This window comes from Rhopalosiphum padi, chromosome 1 (assembly GCF_020882245.1).
Source record: "Rhopalosiphum padi isolate XX-2018 chromosome 1, ASM2088224v1, whole genome shotgun sequence".
NCBI lineage: Eukaryota > Metazoa > Arthropoda > Insecta > Hemiptera > Aphididae > Rhopalosiphum > Rhopalosiphum padi.
In genome coordinates, this window is record NC_083597.1 from 8,961,420 (window position 1) to 8,977,146 (window position 15,727).

Below are 15,727 nucleotides of genomic sequence, written 5' to 3' on the forward strand. Positions count from 1 at the left end.
TCCAACTTAAATATTTCATGTTTAATAAACTAAAGGACAAAAATTCAAATTAAAGAAAAATTCAAAAAAAGCCTAAATAGTCTTTAATAAAATCCATCTATCTATAGGTAATTTATAATTTTATTTAAAATATAAATACATTATATAAAATATAAATTACCCATCGGTGTAACATTCAATATAATTTAATATGAAATTAAAAATATCAGGTAATTAAAAAAGTCAAACTATTTAGAGTAAAAATGAAAATTATAAAATATCTATTACCAACATAATATACAAAAATGTTGTTATAATATTTTTTGTACTTAAGTTCAAAATATATTAGAATCATATTTAATAACAACTATATGTGGTGCGTGAGTATAAGGAAATAAGTCAAAATCAAGATTTTTTGCAGATTGTTATAGATTTTTATTAATTACCTATATATACTATTAACAAAAGAATATTAATAATTTTTAGGCTTATTTTTTTGAAAATACCATTATTATAGAAAAGGAATAAATGAGTACCTATATAGCTACTGCACTATCTATAAAATAAAATAGTTAACGATATTTCCAATAAATAGGTATATTAATTTTATTAATTAATTTACTTAAAAAAAAATGTTTTATTCAATTTGTTGGTTTTATGATGTATGAAGAATTTGCGCATGTTAATGATTTATTAAATGAAAATAAAGAAGGATCAAGGTTTTTTTTTTTTTTTGAACGTATCATGAGTCTAAAGAAAAACCTAAGGAAAAACGTATAAATATAATACATTATATTTATTTGTATTAATTAACATTAATTATTTATGTTTCACAAATAAATTTAAAACATTTTATCAAAATGCGTGTAATAATATTATGTGTAATTTTCGATGTAATCGTTTATAAAAAAAATACTTAAATAATTATATACCTTTGACTAGGTTATGGACAAATGTTAAGTTTTTTTTCAATCAGTTCTACATATCGTTTTTCTTGTTGATACATACTACATATGTTTGAGTAGAATTAATCCTTTGCTATTATTATTGATAAACCCTAAATTGTTTCATACAATTTTAAGGATTAATGTGGTGTTAGTATTTCAAATCGGAGATTTAAACCAGATGATGATCAAGCCAAGTTTTGTTTAATCAATCGCTATATGTTTATATTAATAATGTGCCACAATCATACATCATACTTTAATACTTAGTTATATAATAAAAGAAATGGTGATGTCTCAAGAATACACAGGCTAAAGTTTTTCAGCTTATGCATGATTTTAAACTATTAACGAATGTGATGGTATCGGCCGTATCGAGATATAGGTACATATTCATTCTACTATTTATGTTAAATGATCATCTTAATCCAAAGAATAGTTATAGTTTTATAGTTACACTATGTTTAATATGAGTAATTAACGACTATTTTTAGTTTCCCGAAAGTACCCAGTAATTTTGACTTATTTCTTTTAACCCTCGCACACTAACTTAATTGTAAATAATTATTCAAATTCCTTAAATATATATAATAACTTAATTAAGTAAATTAAAGCAAGTTGCATACAACACATATGCTGCCATAAGACACAGCTAAATATAGTTATTTAAGATAAATATTAAGTTACTTTGGCATTAACACCAATTCCAATATAATTTTTGAAAATTATGGTTTATAGAGTACTTCAAAAACATTTTAAAAATGTTTCAACTATGATAATATATTAAAAAAAAAAAAATTACAATATTTAAAAAAATTTAATTTGTTTTAATATGCCATTTAGAATCTTGTCTGTTCTTGTAAAATGTTTTGTAGATATCTCATTGTATTTAGTTTTTTTTTTGTACCATTATAGTTGTTCAAATAATTGAGCTCTGTTACGACGTGTAAATATTTAATTGAGCTGTTATCTACCTGTGTAAGTAATAAAAACTATTAATAAATTGTTTTTATTAATCTGTGAATAAAAATCATGATTTTCAATTAGAAAAAGTTTAAGTAATATTTTATACATATAAAATAAAATAGAAATAGAATAACAACTCGTGTAAAAAAGAGAAGTCTAATGTAATAGATTATGGGCAAAACAATATTTTTATTAGATTATTAAAAAACCATTTCATAACTTAATATTATTAATCAGGTTTAAATTAAATAATATTAATTAATAACATTTAAATAAATATTTTGTGTGTTTAGTATAGAATCGAATTATGGACTGCATATAATGATTCAACTATATCTATATAGAACAATAGTAATCAAACTTAAATATGGTATCTTAGTATCTATAGTAGGGTAACTGGGTAAGTATTTACTTACTTCTACAATGCATCATAAAATGTTTCCGGTTAAAAAGGTATAAACGAATTGCGTTCAACCATATTTAATAGGTAGTTCATATTTTATTGTTAACATGGATTTTTTTAGTACTAATGGTACTACAATAGTTTGGTCCCAGAAAGAACATACAAATTAACACGTGTATATATTAAAATGAGAAATTCGGAAAGAATGAGAAAAAGAAACTGTAATTTACTAAAAAAAAAAATATATAATATATATAATTGAAGTACAGCACAGAGTAGGTTAACGGAATCCGTATTTCCAGGCTACCGCCGCCGCCCGTTGTAGTACGATAACCGAAAAGTACCGAAAAATTAATAAATTACTAAAAAAATGCAGAAAAATAAGGTGATTTGACATTGTAAAATTAATATTTTATATTTTTTTATTAGCATAAAAATTATTTTTTTAAATCGTATTTTATATATATTTAAAACTTGATGTTTAAAATGTATTCATTTATATCGAGTATTTTTATTATTTGTACAGTGAAACCTAACTAGTGTAGTAGTTTATAAAATAATCCTGGACTTAACTATAGTAGAGGAATTTCAGTTTTCAGACTCATTCAGATGCAGAATTTTTCAAATATTCTCACTAATTTACCATAAATGTTCTAATTTTTTTGACACTGATCACAGAAACTATAATATTTTAATCACTAGGTACAGATAAAATTAATTATTATTTATCATGGAAAAGTTTTATGGCATAGTAATATTGACAAAGTCTCATAATTTAATCTATGTATATTATCTATATATATTATATATATATATTTATTTAGTGTGTAAAGGTTAGTATTAAGTATTTTTTGATAAAGTCCAACGATTTTTTGAATGTATATTATTCAAAATAATTAATTTGGTATTTATATAATAATTAAGTAATTCAATATCATATTATAGGTACTAATAATTTATTATTTTATTTTATTTTAATAGTTTATTTTTCTTATTGACATGATTCTTTATTATTCAAAATTGACATAGCTAAAAATTAAAATACCTATTATATTTTTAATAAGCGCTTACCTTAAATAAATATTTTAATGTCAATAAACTAATGATTCATTGGAATAATAGGAACATTGTTGGTTCCATAATTCTTCTCAGGATCCAAAGAGTATTCTACAATTATTATAAACACATTAGACATTTATTGCACATGACTACAACTAAACTAACTTAATAACATTTTAATCAATCCCTCAACATAAAGTCTAGAAACAAATTTATTAATGGAATAATGCCAGGTGGAATATAAAAAAATTAAATATACCGTAGTTAAACGAATACATTTATCGCTCTGCTTTGATACTAAAATAATATGGAAAAATCGTAATCATACTAACCTTAATTATTAGTCATTAAAAGTAAAATAAACTGAGTAACTAAACAACAATTTGAACGATTAATTATTTGATTTGAATTTAAAAATGCTGTTAATCTTTAAAATCAAAACCTTTTGACATCAACATGTATTGTTTCCGACTTATAAACGCACAGTAGGGTGTTGACCAGTTGCCCTCGACCGAATGTGCCAATTTCCCTCAACCTAATGTAGTAATGTACTAGTTGCCCTCACATATTATTTTATACCTACACACCCGTAAAATAGGGGAAGTAATATATATAAATATTAAATAATAATCATAGTAATCATAATATATAAAAATAATTAAAATTGAATTAATAATAATAGCTCACTTGATAAAAAGAGAGAATTTCACCAGAATGCGTAATTTTGGACTTATGTCTAAGTGGAAAGCCGATAGACGATAGACGGCAGACGAGGCTTTTATCGCGTATGTTATTATTTATTATACTATGTTATACGTGTGTTATTATCATATTTTATTATATCTTTACTTTATTAGTAATGTTATGGTTGTTATAAAATTATTAAATGATACGATGTATACTTTGTTAGGTACATTTTAGTAGACGAAAATCTCTGATATCATGGAAAACATTATACCAGTGTATAGTGAAAAGGTCAAAATGTTATTAGTTTTAAATAATTACTTCACTTTTTATTAAGATCGCGTTACACAAGCGATATTAAACGTATTAAAAAAACGGGTATTAAACGGCAAAATGTACATTGAAGTCATGTATTTCAAAACTATTTATAATTGAAGATGAAAAGGTACTTTTAAAATCGGTTATCAAACATAAATATTCGCTGCGTAAAAATTTAATTTTATGTTAAAACATAAATATATATTATCTTTCTATGTATAATTGCAAATATTAATTATTTTTATCATTTTACATTACTTTACTTTTTTGACAAATTACGTTATAATGCTAATATTATTGTATTTAACCTTTTACTATAAATATTATTATTATTTACATATTAAATTTACTCCCCTATTTTATGGATTGGTATTATAATCATGCGTATGATATGTGAGGGTAAATGGTACATTTGGTTGAACGCAACTGGTATATTTAGTTGAGGGCAATTGGTACAACACGCCCGTACAATATTTGTAATAATTGTAATTAATTTTTGGCAAGTATCTACGATATATATTATATGGAATTTCTATCTAAATATTATAATACACATAGATACACCCATTTATATTTTTACTCAGTCTAGTAAGGTATTTGAGTAAATGTATTTATATACTTTTATAGTATTTACGAGTAGAATAATTTTTAAATACTTTATTGACTTTTTTAAATACATGATTAGCCCAGCAGGTGGCAGCAGCAGACGGCATTCTTCGAATTATTTATCAACAGATAGGTAATATTAATTTTAAATTATGGCATAAAATATAAAATATAATTTTATTAAGTATATATGAAATACAATAATGTATAATACCTATAGCTGTCCTAGCTCGTAAGTTGTAGGATAGCTCTACAGCAAGTGCCAGGTACCTAGACTAGAAATTAGTTGTTTAGTACCAATAGTAGCAGTACCTATCTCGCTATCTGGTATATGTATACACTAATAATTACCTACACTATATTATAATATATACAATTGAAATGAGTCTACGATCTCAATGGTGGAATTTAAAGTTAAAATATCAGAGAAAAGGTATTGATCGTAAAGTTAAAACAAATATATTTAGATAAGTATTTATATTTGTTCTTAAATACTTTTTGATGTATTTGTATTTCCGTTTAAATATAAATGAAAATTATCTTTTTACAAGATTGTTTGTACCTATTTTGAGTATAATATACACAGTTGTCTCCATTCTCCAACTTCGTCTTACAAGCGTCAACGGTAAAACATACTACATTTGCTGTCAGTAGAACCAATTTTGACGATTTAGTGTTTTATTTTTAGTATTACAGTGAATTGACATATCACCAAACTTATACGTAAGCATATTATTTATTATCTGTCGGCGGTTTTTTACAATATTTTAATTTTTAATAGTAAGTTATGAATATTTTTATATTTAACTATTATACATAAGTACTCATTATTCGCTTAAAAATTAAAATATCGTAATAAACCGTCGAGAGATAAAAGTTAATGTTCTTACCTTTACGTTTGAATGTTTGATGATAGGTAAATTCGATCTAATATTAAAGTTAATGATTTAAAATCAGTGCTACTAAAATAAAATTTGCAATGCTGTACGTTTTTAAGACGGAGACAATTATCATACTCATAATAGGTAGGTACAAATATAAATGAGATTATATTTATTATAATACATATTGGCTATTTAGATAGAAATTCCATAAAATAAATATTGTCTTTGCCAAAAATAAATTACAATTATTATTTATTACAAATAAAAACTTTATCAGTTACAGCGGAACAGTTATAATTAAACAAAATTATTATGCAAGTGCATAGTTCTTTTTAAAAGCAGTTATTATTTTTTTTCTCATAGATCGTTTATTGTAGATTTTTTCCCCATATGATTTTGTAAGGGATGATTGAATGTTACGTACATATTACTCGTTATGTATTTATTTTCCTATCATATAAAAACGAAAAATTCCATTTATATTTAAGACCTAATTAAAAAGTAATGATTTCATATTAGTTACGGAAAATAATTATCAATTACAAAAAATTTGGAAAAGTTACTTTTGACCCACAAAAATACAAACAAAATTCAATTGTTATCAAACAGAAATCATCTTCAATATTCAAGATAAAAACATCTTTTCATCATAAAAATGTCTCTATACACAAATACACACATCACTTTAATAATAAAATAAATAAAATATTATATTTTCACCTGACAATTTTGCAGTAAATTGACATAAAACCGCCATTGGTATAACATCAGCAGCTGGATTTTCTGGTTCTTCAACCTTTTTCTGTGTAGTGTCTAAAATTTAAAAATATTTAAATACATTTGTATAAGTCTTAAATTTTGGAATATATCTATTATTTTTACTACGTACAAAATAGCTATCTAAGACTATCTATTATTATATAATGTTGTAAACTAAACACTATAATATACTATTATATTTTTGTCAAACATATCTATAGACTCTATTTTTATACATACTCTTTATTAATTTATATAGATTCGTTTAGCTAATTAAAAAACAAATATTAATACATAATAATTAATATTCAAATTATTTATACATCTTATAAATAATATGTTTGTGATTCAATTTTTAAGTATTGATGATCAAAAAAAAAAGGATGAGTACTCAAATAAACATAATAAGAAAAGACATTCACTACTCGAATACTTCATACGCTGTATAGCGATATAATAATGATAAATTGAATACCTTTTGACATAATTTGAAAATGTTCAATAATTAACATACTTAAACTTACTGAATCATTATTTAAATATTTAAAATATAACCAATTATTAAAGTGTGACAATAGAAGTAGTGCAAGTATAAACACCCAAGCTTAAGTTGGTATTGAATAAACAAAGAGTATAATTATATTAAATAATAAATATGTACTAATCACTATCAAAAGCGGAGCCAGTCTTCATGTTCAGAGGTAACAAATATTTTACAAAACAAAATTATTAAAAAAAAAAACTACAAATTTTCATGTTACCTATATTGGCTATATTATATAATTATACACAACAACTCGCTCCGCTCAAAATCTAAAAAAGCGTCACATGTAGAGAACTTTTTTTGTTTAAGGGGTGCCACCGCATACCCCGCACACCCCTTAGCGTCACCTATACATTATGATCGCCATTTATAATGGTATGAATATTAGTATTTAAAGACGAGTTAGTTTTTAACGTTCCTGAATGTATTTGCAACGAAATTGAGATAGCCGGTTTATTGGTAATTATTAATAGGCTCGGTACTTCTAGGAGTTTGAATGTTTTAAATAATCATTAAAAACATAGCTAAGTAATATAGAAATTTGTTTCATAACTATACGAGTTTATATTTTTAAATTTATATTTGCATATTTAACCATATTTGACAATTATTTATATGAATGGGTAAGTTTTTAATTTCCAACTTAAGAAAATATCTAATAGTTCGATGTAATGCTCAAAGTAATTAGTACTATATTAAAAATAAACAAATTTATTCAATTTAAGTTGTCTTTTAAAAAAATTAAAATTTTTTTGTTTTAGACTACAACTCAATGTAAGATGAAAACAAATCTAAAAAAAGGAAAATAACTATCTCAGATAATTAATCAAATTTATCTATATAATGAAATTGGTCTATTTATGTATCATATATTCATATCTACAAATATTATTATTATTTATTACAAATATACTTTTTTTAAATGCAAATTTTAATAGCATATTTAGTGATTCTTTAGGGCATAAATACATGCATATTTTAAGGTTTTTAAGGCATGAAGTCACTAGCCCTAATTATTATTATTTAAATTGCTCATTCATTAAAAATTACGAAGAATAGTCTAACCTAATCGTCTTAATCGTCCGAGTGTTTAGAGTGTTTAGACTGTTTAAAATAAGTATAGTCGTGGGAATAGAATTTTGAACTATTGGTTTGACAAAATTAAGCATTAATGCCGGGATGAAATAAACTTTGCTATTACTTCTTGTACCTAATTGCAATTGTAGACCAATCTTCTTTACAATGAAAATAAAATAATTATTAAGTCGTCAATCAGTAACAATGTTGAGATTATTTAAATAAAGGTAAATTTATAACATTATTATCATAGTTAAATTCTAGATGATATAGAAAAGATATAATATATATAATATAATAAATACATTTTTTCGCATATCAATAACTAAGAAGAAATATTATTTATACCTATACGTCTATGTGAATATGATAATCTGCATATAAATACAATATTTTAGTAATTTTCAAGATCTTACTTATTAAATCAAATTTATTACTTTTTCATACATAACACTAATGCCATTTAGCCTGTAAAACTTAGTAAAATTATTTTAGCATTATAAATAATTAATGTAATAAAATTAATTAAATGATAAATAATGATAATTATAAATAAAAACGTATATAATAATATTATATTAAAATAAATTATTGGATCGGCAACATAATAAGTAATAACATTTTAAATTTTATCATTCAAACAGTTTCGTCTGGCTGTAAATACTTGCATCGCTCTACTGAATCGTATGTTGTCAAATAACCGAAAACGTTCATACTAGTACACTACTACATATTACTTTTAATACATATAAGTATAAACACATATTTATTACCGATTTGAGCGGGTTGTCAAAAAAATCTATTTAGATATTTTGTTGAAAAATTCTCATTTATTTTATAATGTGTTTTTTCCTTCGAATTAAATTTAATATTATTATTTTAGAACGCTCTTCCGGAATAATTTTATTAATTTCAATTATTAAATGGCAATTCAAAATATTTTTTATGGATGTTTAAATTTTTGGTTTTCTGATCAAACATTTTTTGATTTAAAAATTTATTTACATACGTTTTTATTTTATCCCTGATTAGTAATAGTAACTTAAACAATATTTATTTAGATAAGATAAAATATTAGAAATTATTATTTAGATAATCTCAACACTGTCGGTAAGTAGGTGTTATAAAATATAATATTACCGGTCTCGGAATTTTTTGAATATTTACTTCGTTTCTTGTTCCTTTTCCTTTTTATTGTCTCCTTAAAAATGACAGGGACTGCAGATTTTTTCAATACTCTTCTGATGCCGGTTAGGATGATACCATTTTCTTCAAAATGGGAAGAACACAACTTTCTATTATGTTGTACATCTTCCTCTACAAATCCACAGTTTTTAAGCCAAACTGCTCGTCTGGCTGGGTTTTTCGGGAATCTGATGACAGATGGATTTATATTAGGTAAAATTTAGATATATTTCATCCATTAAATTTGACGAAAAAAAAATTATATATTATAATAACAATGTCATACTTACTTGTGCAAAGAAATGTCATATCCTTTTTTTGTGGACTTCAAACACAGCACGCAGGAATTGAAGTTAGGCTTCTGGTAGTATGTTGGCATGATGGCAAAAAAAATAATTTAAGTAATTTATACCAAAAACAATTTAATAAAAACGGAAAAAAAAATTATTCTTATAAGACTCTTTTGGAAAAAAAAATGAAATTAAGCATTGATGGGTGATTTGAGCAAATAGTAGTATGAGGGTTAATGATGGCGTCGATAATGATATTATATGACTACTCGCGACATACGTGTCTCAAGATTCACGTCTGTTACAGCTCACGGGGACGATACGATTGAAATGAATGGAGGCAACCGAAAGGTAGGTATATTGGACGTCCACTGCCGAACGGTTGCCAAAAGTTGATCTTCTGATAAGACTCAAGAGTGGGGTACAGCGCTCGGTCCTAAGGGGTGGTGGCAACAGAAGCGTCGGCGCACCCGGCCACAGGTTGCCAATTATTATTATTATTATTATTTATGTGACCTCGTAACAACAAACACTACGAGTTACAAACAATAATAATATCCTGGATTTCGCCTATCATCCGGTAGACTCTACTAATAAAACATTTATTAATAATGTAAAATTCATTACACTAATAATTAATGAGGTTAGGTTAGGAATTATTTTGGTGGGCTTTAGGAGTTTTTTTAGAAGGCCTACCCCTCCAATGTACGCCTATGGTGCGTTATGTATTTTACGCATTTGAATTAGTCATTATTATCATTATCATTATTATAAAAATAGAATAAATATAGGTTATATTTTAAAAGCTAGGGTCTGGATTTAAATGCACTTAAAATTACTAAAAAATGCCTTTTTAATGCTTCACTTAAAAAATATAATCAATTTTTTATATGAGTGAAACTCGTTAACTATAGGAAAATAACATTTCATTTTTTGGCATTTATAAATAATACTTCATCTTTACTAAACTAACAATAATACAAATAAAATACTTGAAAAATTAAGCACTTGATAAAAAATAGCATACTCACTGGAAATAATACGATTTCATTGAATCTATTTCTAGTTGACCAATTAATATTTCTTTTTTCTTATCAGTAAAATTTGTTTGTAATGATTAAAAATATCTAAAAACTATTAAATCAAATATTATGTAAATCATATTTTGAATTCAATAAACTTAAGCTTGTACAATATATTAATATAATTACTACTAATAAAATTACATGAAAATTCTAAAAAAAAAATGCTTAATAAAAATTTCACCTTTGAAGTATCTGTTACACGAGACTAATAAAAATAATTATATAGCCTGCTTATACTACATTATTTTAGAGCACCAATAACTAATGCACTTTTTATTGGGTTCTGAATAATATATACGTATAATTGTTGAGAAAATATAACTATTTAAAAAAATTATACGTTTTGTACTTGAAGTTAATGTAATTAACTGCAGCTCATAAAGAATGTGCGTATAATGGTGGTATTTCATTTCTTATTTGTTTTTAATTATAAATTATAAGATATTTATTTAATAGTAAAATAATGAATGTTAATTCCTAGCTATATGACTCATAGTTAGTGCGATTAATGTGTACTTTAAATACAATTAGCGTTTTGATGTGTTTCGGATCAAAATTCCTCACCGAAATACGTCGCGAAAAGCATTCATACGCTATAAACATTACAGATATTTTATAATAACATTTCTAACTGAACATTTTTTGAATATTTCATAACAAAAGAGAAATAAAAATAAAATTATAACTAAAGAAAAAATGAAATGTCTAATGAAAACTTTACCTTAAAAATATAAATTTAATTTTAAATAATTATTATGGCGTATATTTTCTATTGGTATTGGATAACCTTTGAAATAACATATTAAATGCACTAAAATTTAATCAAAATAATATTGTTAACATTTGTTTAAATATATCTATGTTAATTCTACGAATGAAAACTATAAAGAATTTTGCGTTGACAATAAGAATAAACTTTTATAAAACACAAGAAAATTGAGAAATTATGATTTGACTGTTAAATATGAAAATAAATATTTTAGTCAGTCTCTTGTAGATTAATTTATTCTTAACATTGTTGTAAATAAAATATTTGAATTAAATTTATTTTGTTTTATTTGATTTGTAGGCTTGTAGTGTTCTATATTATCATTCGCATTATGTTTATATGTATTATTAATTAGTAGTTATCAATGGACAATGATAACTGATCATAAGCATAACTCCCTATCTTCCACACAAGCTACATAAACTTAGGATTAAGAAGTAGGTTGATCAAATCTGTAATTAAGTTTAATAACGAATTTGTAGTAAAATATGTTTAATTTTAATAAAAAGTAATTAATAAAAATTAGTATCAAATAAACTACAATAATATGTAAATAAATACACATATTTCTTAATATCATCATAATATAAAATGTTTATAAATTATTTATTTTTGTATAATGTATGGTCTCATGGTTAACGTTTAACGTAATTAGTTCAAATATTTCCATTATCCTTATTCTTGAGTTGTTATATTTATATACAACAGTTTAGGCATTTTTTTATGAACTGACTACATTTCTGACACATTTAAACTCTTTTATGGCTTTTAGATTCTCAGCGGTGAGATGAATGTATTAATTTTACAATGACGTGTGTCTTGTGTGTATATCTATAAAGGTAATATAAGTAGAAGAAAAAATGTTTCAATTTTCAATTTTGGCGATGATTTTTGATAGAAAATTAGATGTAGTTAGTTTGTACATTTAAGAGGTGAAAATAAAAAATTCTCAGTATTTTACTAAATAATTAGAACAAATAATGATTTTTCTACAAATCCAGTTGTTAAAAAATTTTTATTTTTGTTGTAACTCAAAAATGAATAACCTTAGATACTTTAAATTATCACTAATTGTTTATTTTAGCATTTCCAACACATAGTATGATTATCTAAATATTTTTAAACTATTTGTAAACATTTTAAATTTACTTTTATTTATTTTTAATGGCGATTAAAAATCAAATAATATGTACATATTGTCACAATGTACAAAAAGGAAAATTTTCAATAATTAAAACAAATAAAAATATGAATTATTTTACATATTTTTTTGAATCTATCCATCGTATACAAATAAAAACGTATTCAACATACACGGTATATGTATAAATAATACCTACAATAACGTTATTAGCTGATACATCATAATATAATATACCTAAGCTATCCTGTATTTTATAATAATCTTCAAGTACCTACTATGGAGATATTTATTATTAACTTGCACTGTATAAATAGTATATTTAGGGGTTAACCTTTTTTGACTCACGTACCCAAAAGTATTTTTTAAATATATATTTTCCTATAAAGTACCCTATATATTTTATAATTTCAGTTTTTCTAACTTAATATAACCAATTATATTATATACATATTATATTTTATAAAAAAATTAAATATTTTTAACATTACCTAATAAATAATAATTAATTATATATTACTAAATAGGTAAATATTATTATATGACTAATTTCTTATAGTAATGAGACACTTGAAGTTGCTTTTTTTACACAAATCCTTTATTCGTGAATTAACTGATGAAATATTTACCTCAATTTATTTTTGACATGTATATCACACGGCTGTTCTGATGTTTGCGCGACACGAATAGCATATTACCATGACGTAACCGTCTCTACATTCGGGCGTAATAAGATTGCGCACTTTTTACCTTTTTTCTTTAAGCAAACACAAATATTTAAATAAATATCAATTCAATAAAGTTACCAACGTCAATAATAACGGAATACGTATAGTAAAACAAAATCTTATAATACATCACAGTAATTACCCGTCAAAAAAAAAAGAATAATTTGAAGATATTCGTCTAAAAAATAAAAAATTAAAATGTACTCATAACGACGACAATAATAATAATTAATAACATAATAGATACGTATAGTATAAAAATAAAATTAAAATAATACATCACAGTAATTTATTATTAAGAAAACAAAATATAACAAAAATCAAGTTTTTGAAACTTTTTAGCACAAGAACGTAGTCCTAAATTACATATAACAATTACATATCATCTGTTGTCGCGTTTCTACCAATGTTATGGGCAATTGAACTTTCAACAGAAGCAAGAACGACCAATGGGCCAGAATCTTTCCATAGCCACTATAACACTGAGTTTTATAAATCTCATCCATCTATTTACCAAGTTATTCGTATTTTATTGGATATTCAAAGTGAATCTTATTTAAATATATATAGTATAAAACAAAAAAATATTAACAAATCTCGTAAAGAACAAGAAGAAAATATTACATTTATAATAAATACTTGGAAAAAAATAATGAGATACCTTTAAATAATTATTTGTTGACATAAGGACTACATTTTTGTGCTAAAAATTATAAGAACTTGATTTTTGTTATATACTTTTTAGATTCTGAACGAAGTGAGGAATGTATTGATTTTACAATGATGTAGGTATGTTTTTTATTTTATTTTTTTTGTGTCTGTCATCACGTTTTGGAGAAAAAATAATGCTTTGATTCTTGACTTCAGTCCCTCTTTGAAAAGGAAAATTCATCTAGTTGGTAAAAGTAAAAATTTCCAGTAGTTTTCACAAGCGTCAGGAAAAACCCTAAAAAAGTGACGGAAATATGGGAACACGCATAATCAATCAGATTTTGACAAAATCGATTTTTTTTATTTTGCTATAACTCGAAAACAAATCGTTGTATATACTTGAAATTTTCATCAAATGTTTATATTAGCATTTTTTGTTTACAATTGAATTTTCATAATATTTTGACTTTTTTAAGTTATTTATAGACAATTGATATTTTCGATTTTGCTAAGTTTTTTTTTTTTTGAAATGCCGATAAAAAGAATTTTCAGTCCAAAAAACCTTTAAAATTCAATAGAAGGTTTATTATAAGTTGTACTTATCCTAGTAAAAAAAAATCAAAAATCGTTAGTCACAAATTTGTTTATAAGCATTTAAAGTTCAAATGTCGCGAAAATTTTCAAGGAATTGAAAAATATAATATTTGTATTATATATAAATAATAATTAATAATATAATGTTATAATATTATAATATTATAATAATATTTATTATTATAAAAAATATTATTATTTTTGAAAATTTTTATAATTTATATCTAAGATTAAAACTCAATACAAGGTTTTCCATAAATTTTTCTTCAAGTAACTGTAAAAAAAAGTTCTAGCGTCAATATAGAAAAAATTTAATGAGCGTATTAAAATTTTTTTTTTTACGAAATCGAGTAAAATTACGATTTATAAGTTACAATTTAAATATAGGTTATACCAATACTAATTATCCTAGACTGACAAATCATCTCCGTTCAGAATCGTTTTTTTGTATACATTGATACCTGCCATTGCATTCAAATTTAACACACCTATTATAGTGACTTACGCTCCATCTCTACTATAAAGCAGAACGATACACACTTGCCGCCCCCTTTTTTTTTGACTCGTAATAATAAATTACTTTGATGTAAGTATTATTTATTTTTTTTTTTTTGACTACGTATATTACGTTATTATTAATGTTAGTAAATTTTTTGATTTGATATTTATTTAAGTATTTGTGTTTGCTCAAAGAAAAAAGGTAAAAGGTGCGTAATCGTGTTTTATTTTCTCAAATACAAAAAGGTAAAAAATGCACAATCGTTTTGTGTTTTTTTTTCGGGTAAAAAGCGCTCAATCGTGTTCCTAATCTCTTCCTAAAAAAAAACAACACCCAAATAAAGGAAAATCCCTAGTTAAAAGTAATAGCTTAGTCCGCGTATTAATTGTTTAAATAAAACCAATATTGGTTGATAGTTGTTCAACGATGTCGGTAGGGAGAAATTATTGTATATATTTGTAATTTTAGCTCATGATTTCTCATAAAATTATAATTTTATTATATTAATATTTAATAACTTACCGTCGTGATAAATTACTCAGTAGCCATAAGACATATATAT

The 15,727-nt window shown here is 24.0% G+C and overlaps 1 protein-coding gene across 1 annotated transcript; it reads right to left on the reverse strand.

The window, feature by feature from the left end:
- Positions 1–1,769: 1,769 nt before the first annotated feature.
- Positions 1,770–9,787, reverse strand: LOC132923842 (52 kDa repressor of the inhibitor of the protein kinase-like). The gene is made up of 6 exons (XM_060987852.1): positions 9,699–9,787; positions 9,364–9,596; positions 8,217–8,356; positions 6,564–6,654; positions 3,364–3,459; positions 1,770–1,897 (listed from the first exon to the last, which is right to left on the reverse strand). The coding sequence occupies exons 1-5, from the start codon at positions 9,785–9,787 to the stop codon at positions 3,392–3,394; spliced, it is 621 nt and encodes a 206-aa protein (XP_060843835.1). The 3' UTR covers positions 1,770–1,897; positions 3,364–3,391.
- Positions 9,788–15,727: the final 5,940 nt, after the last annotated feature.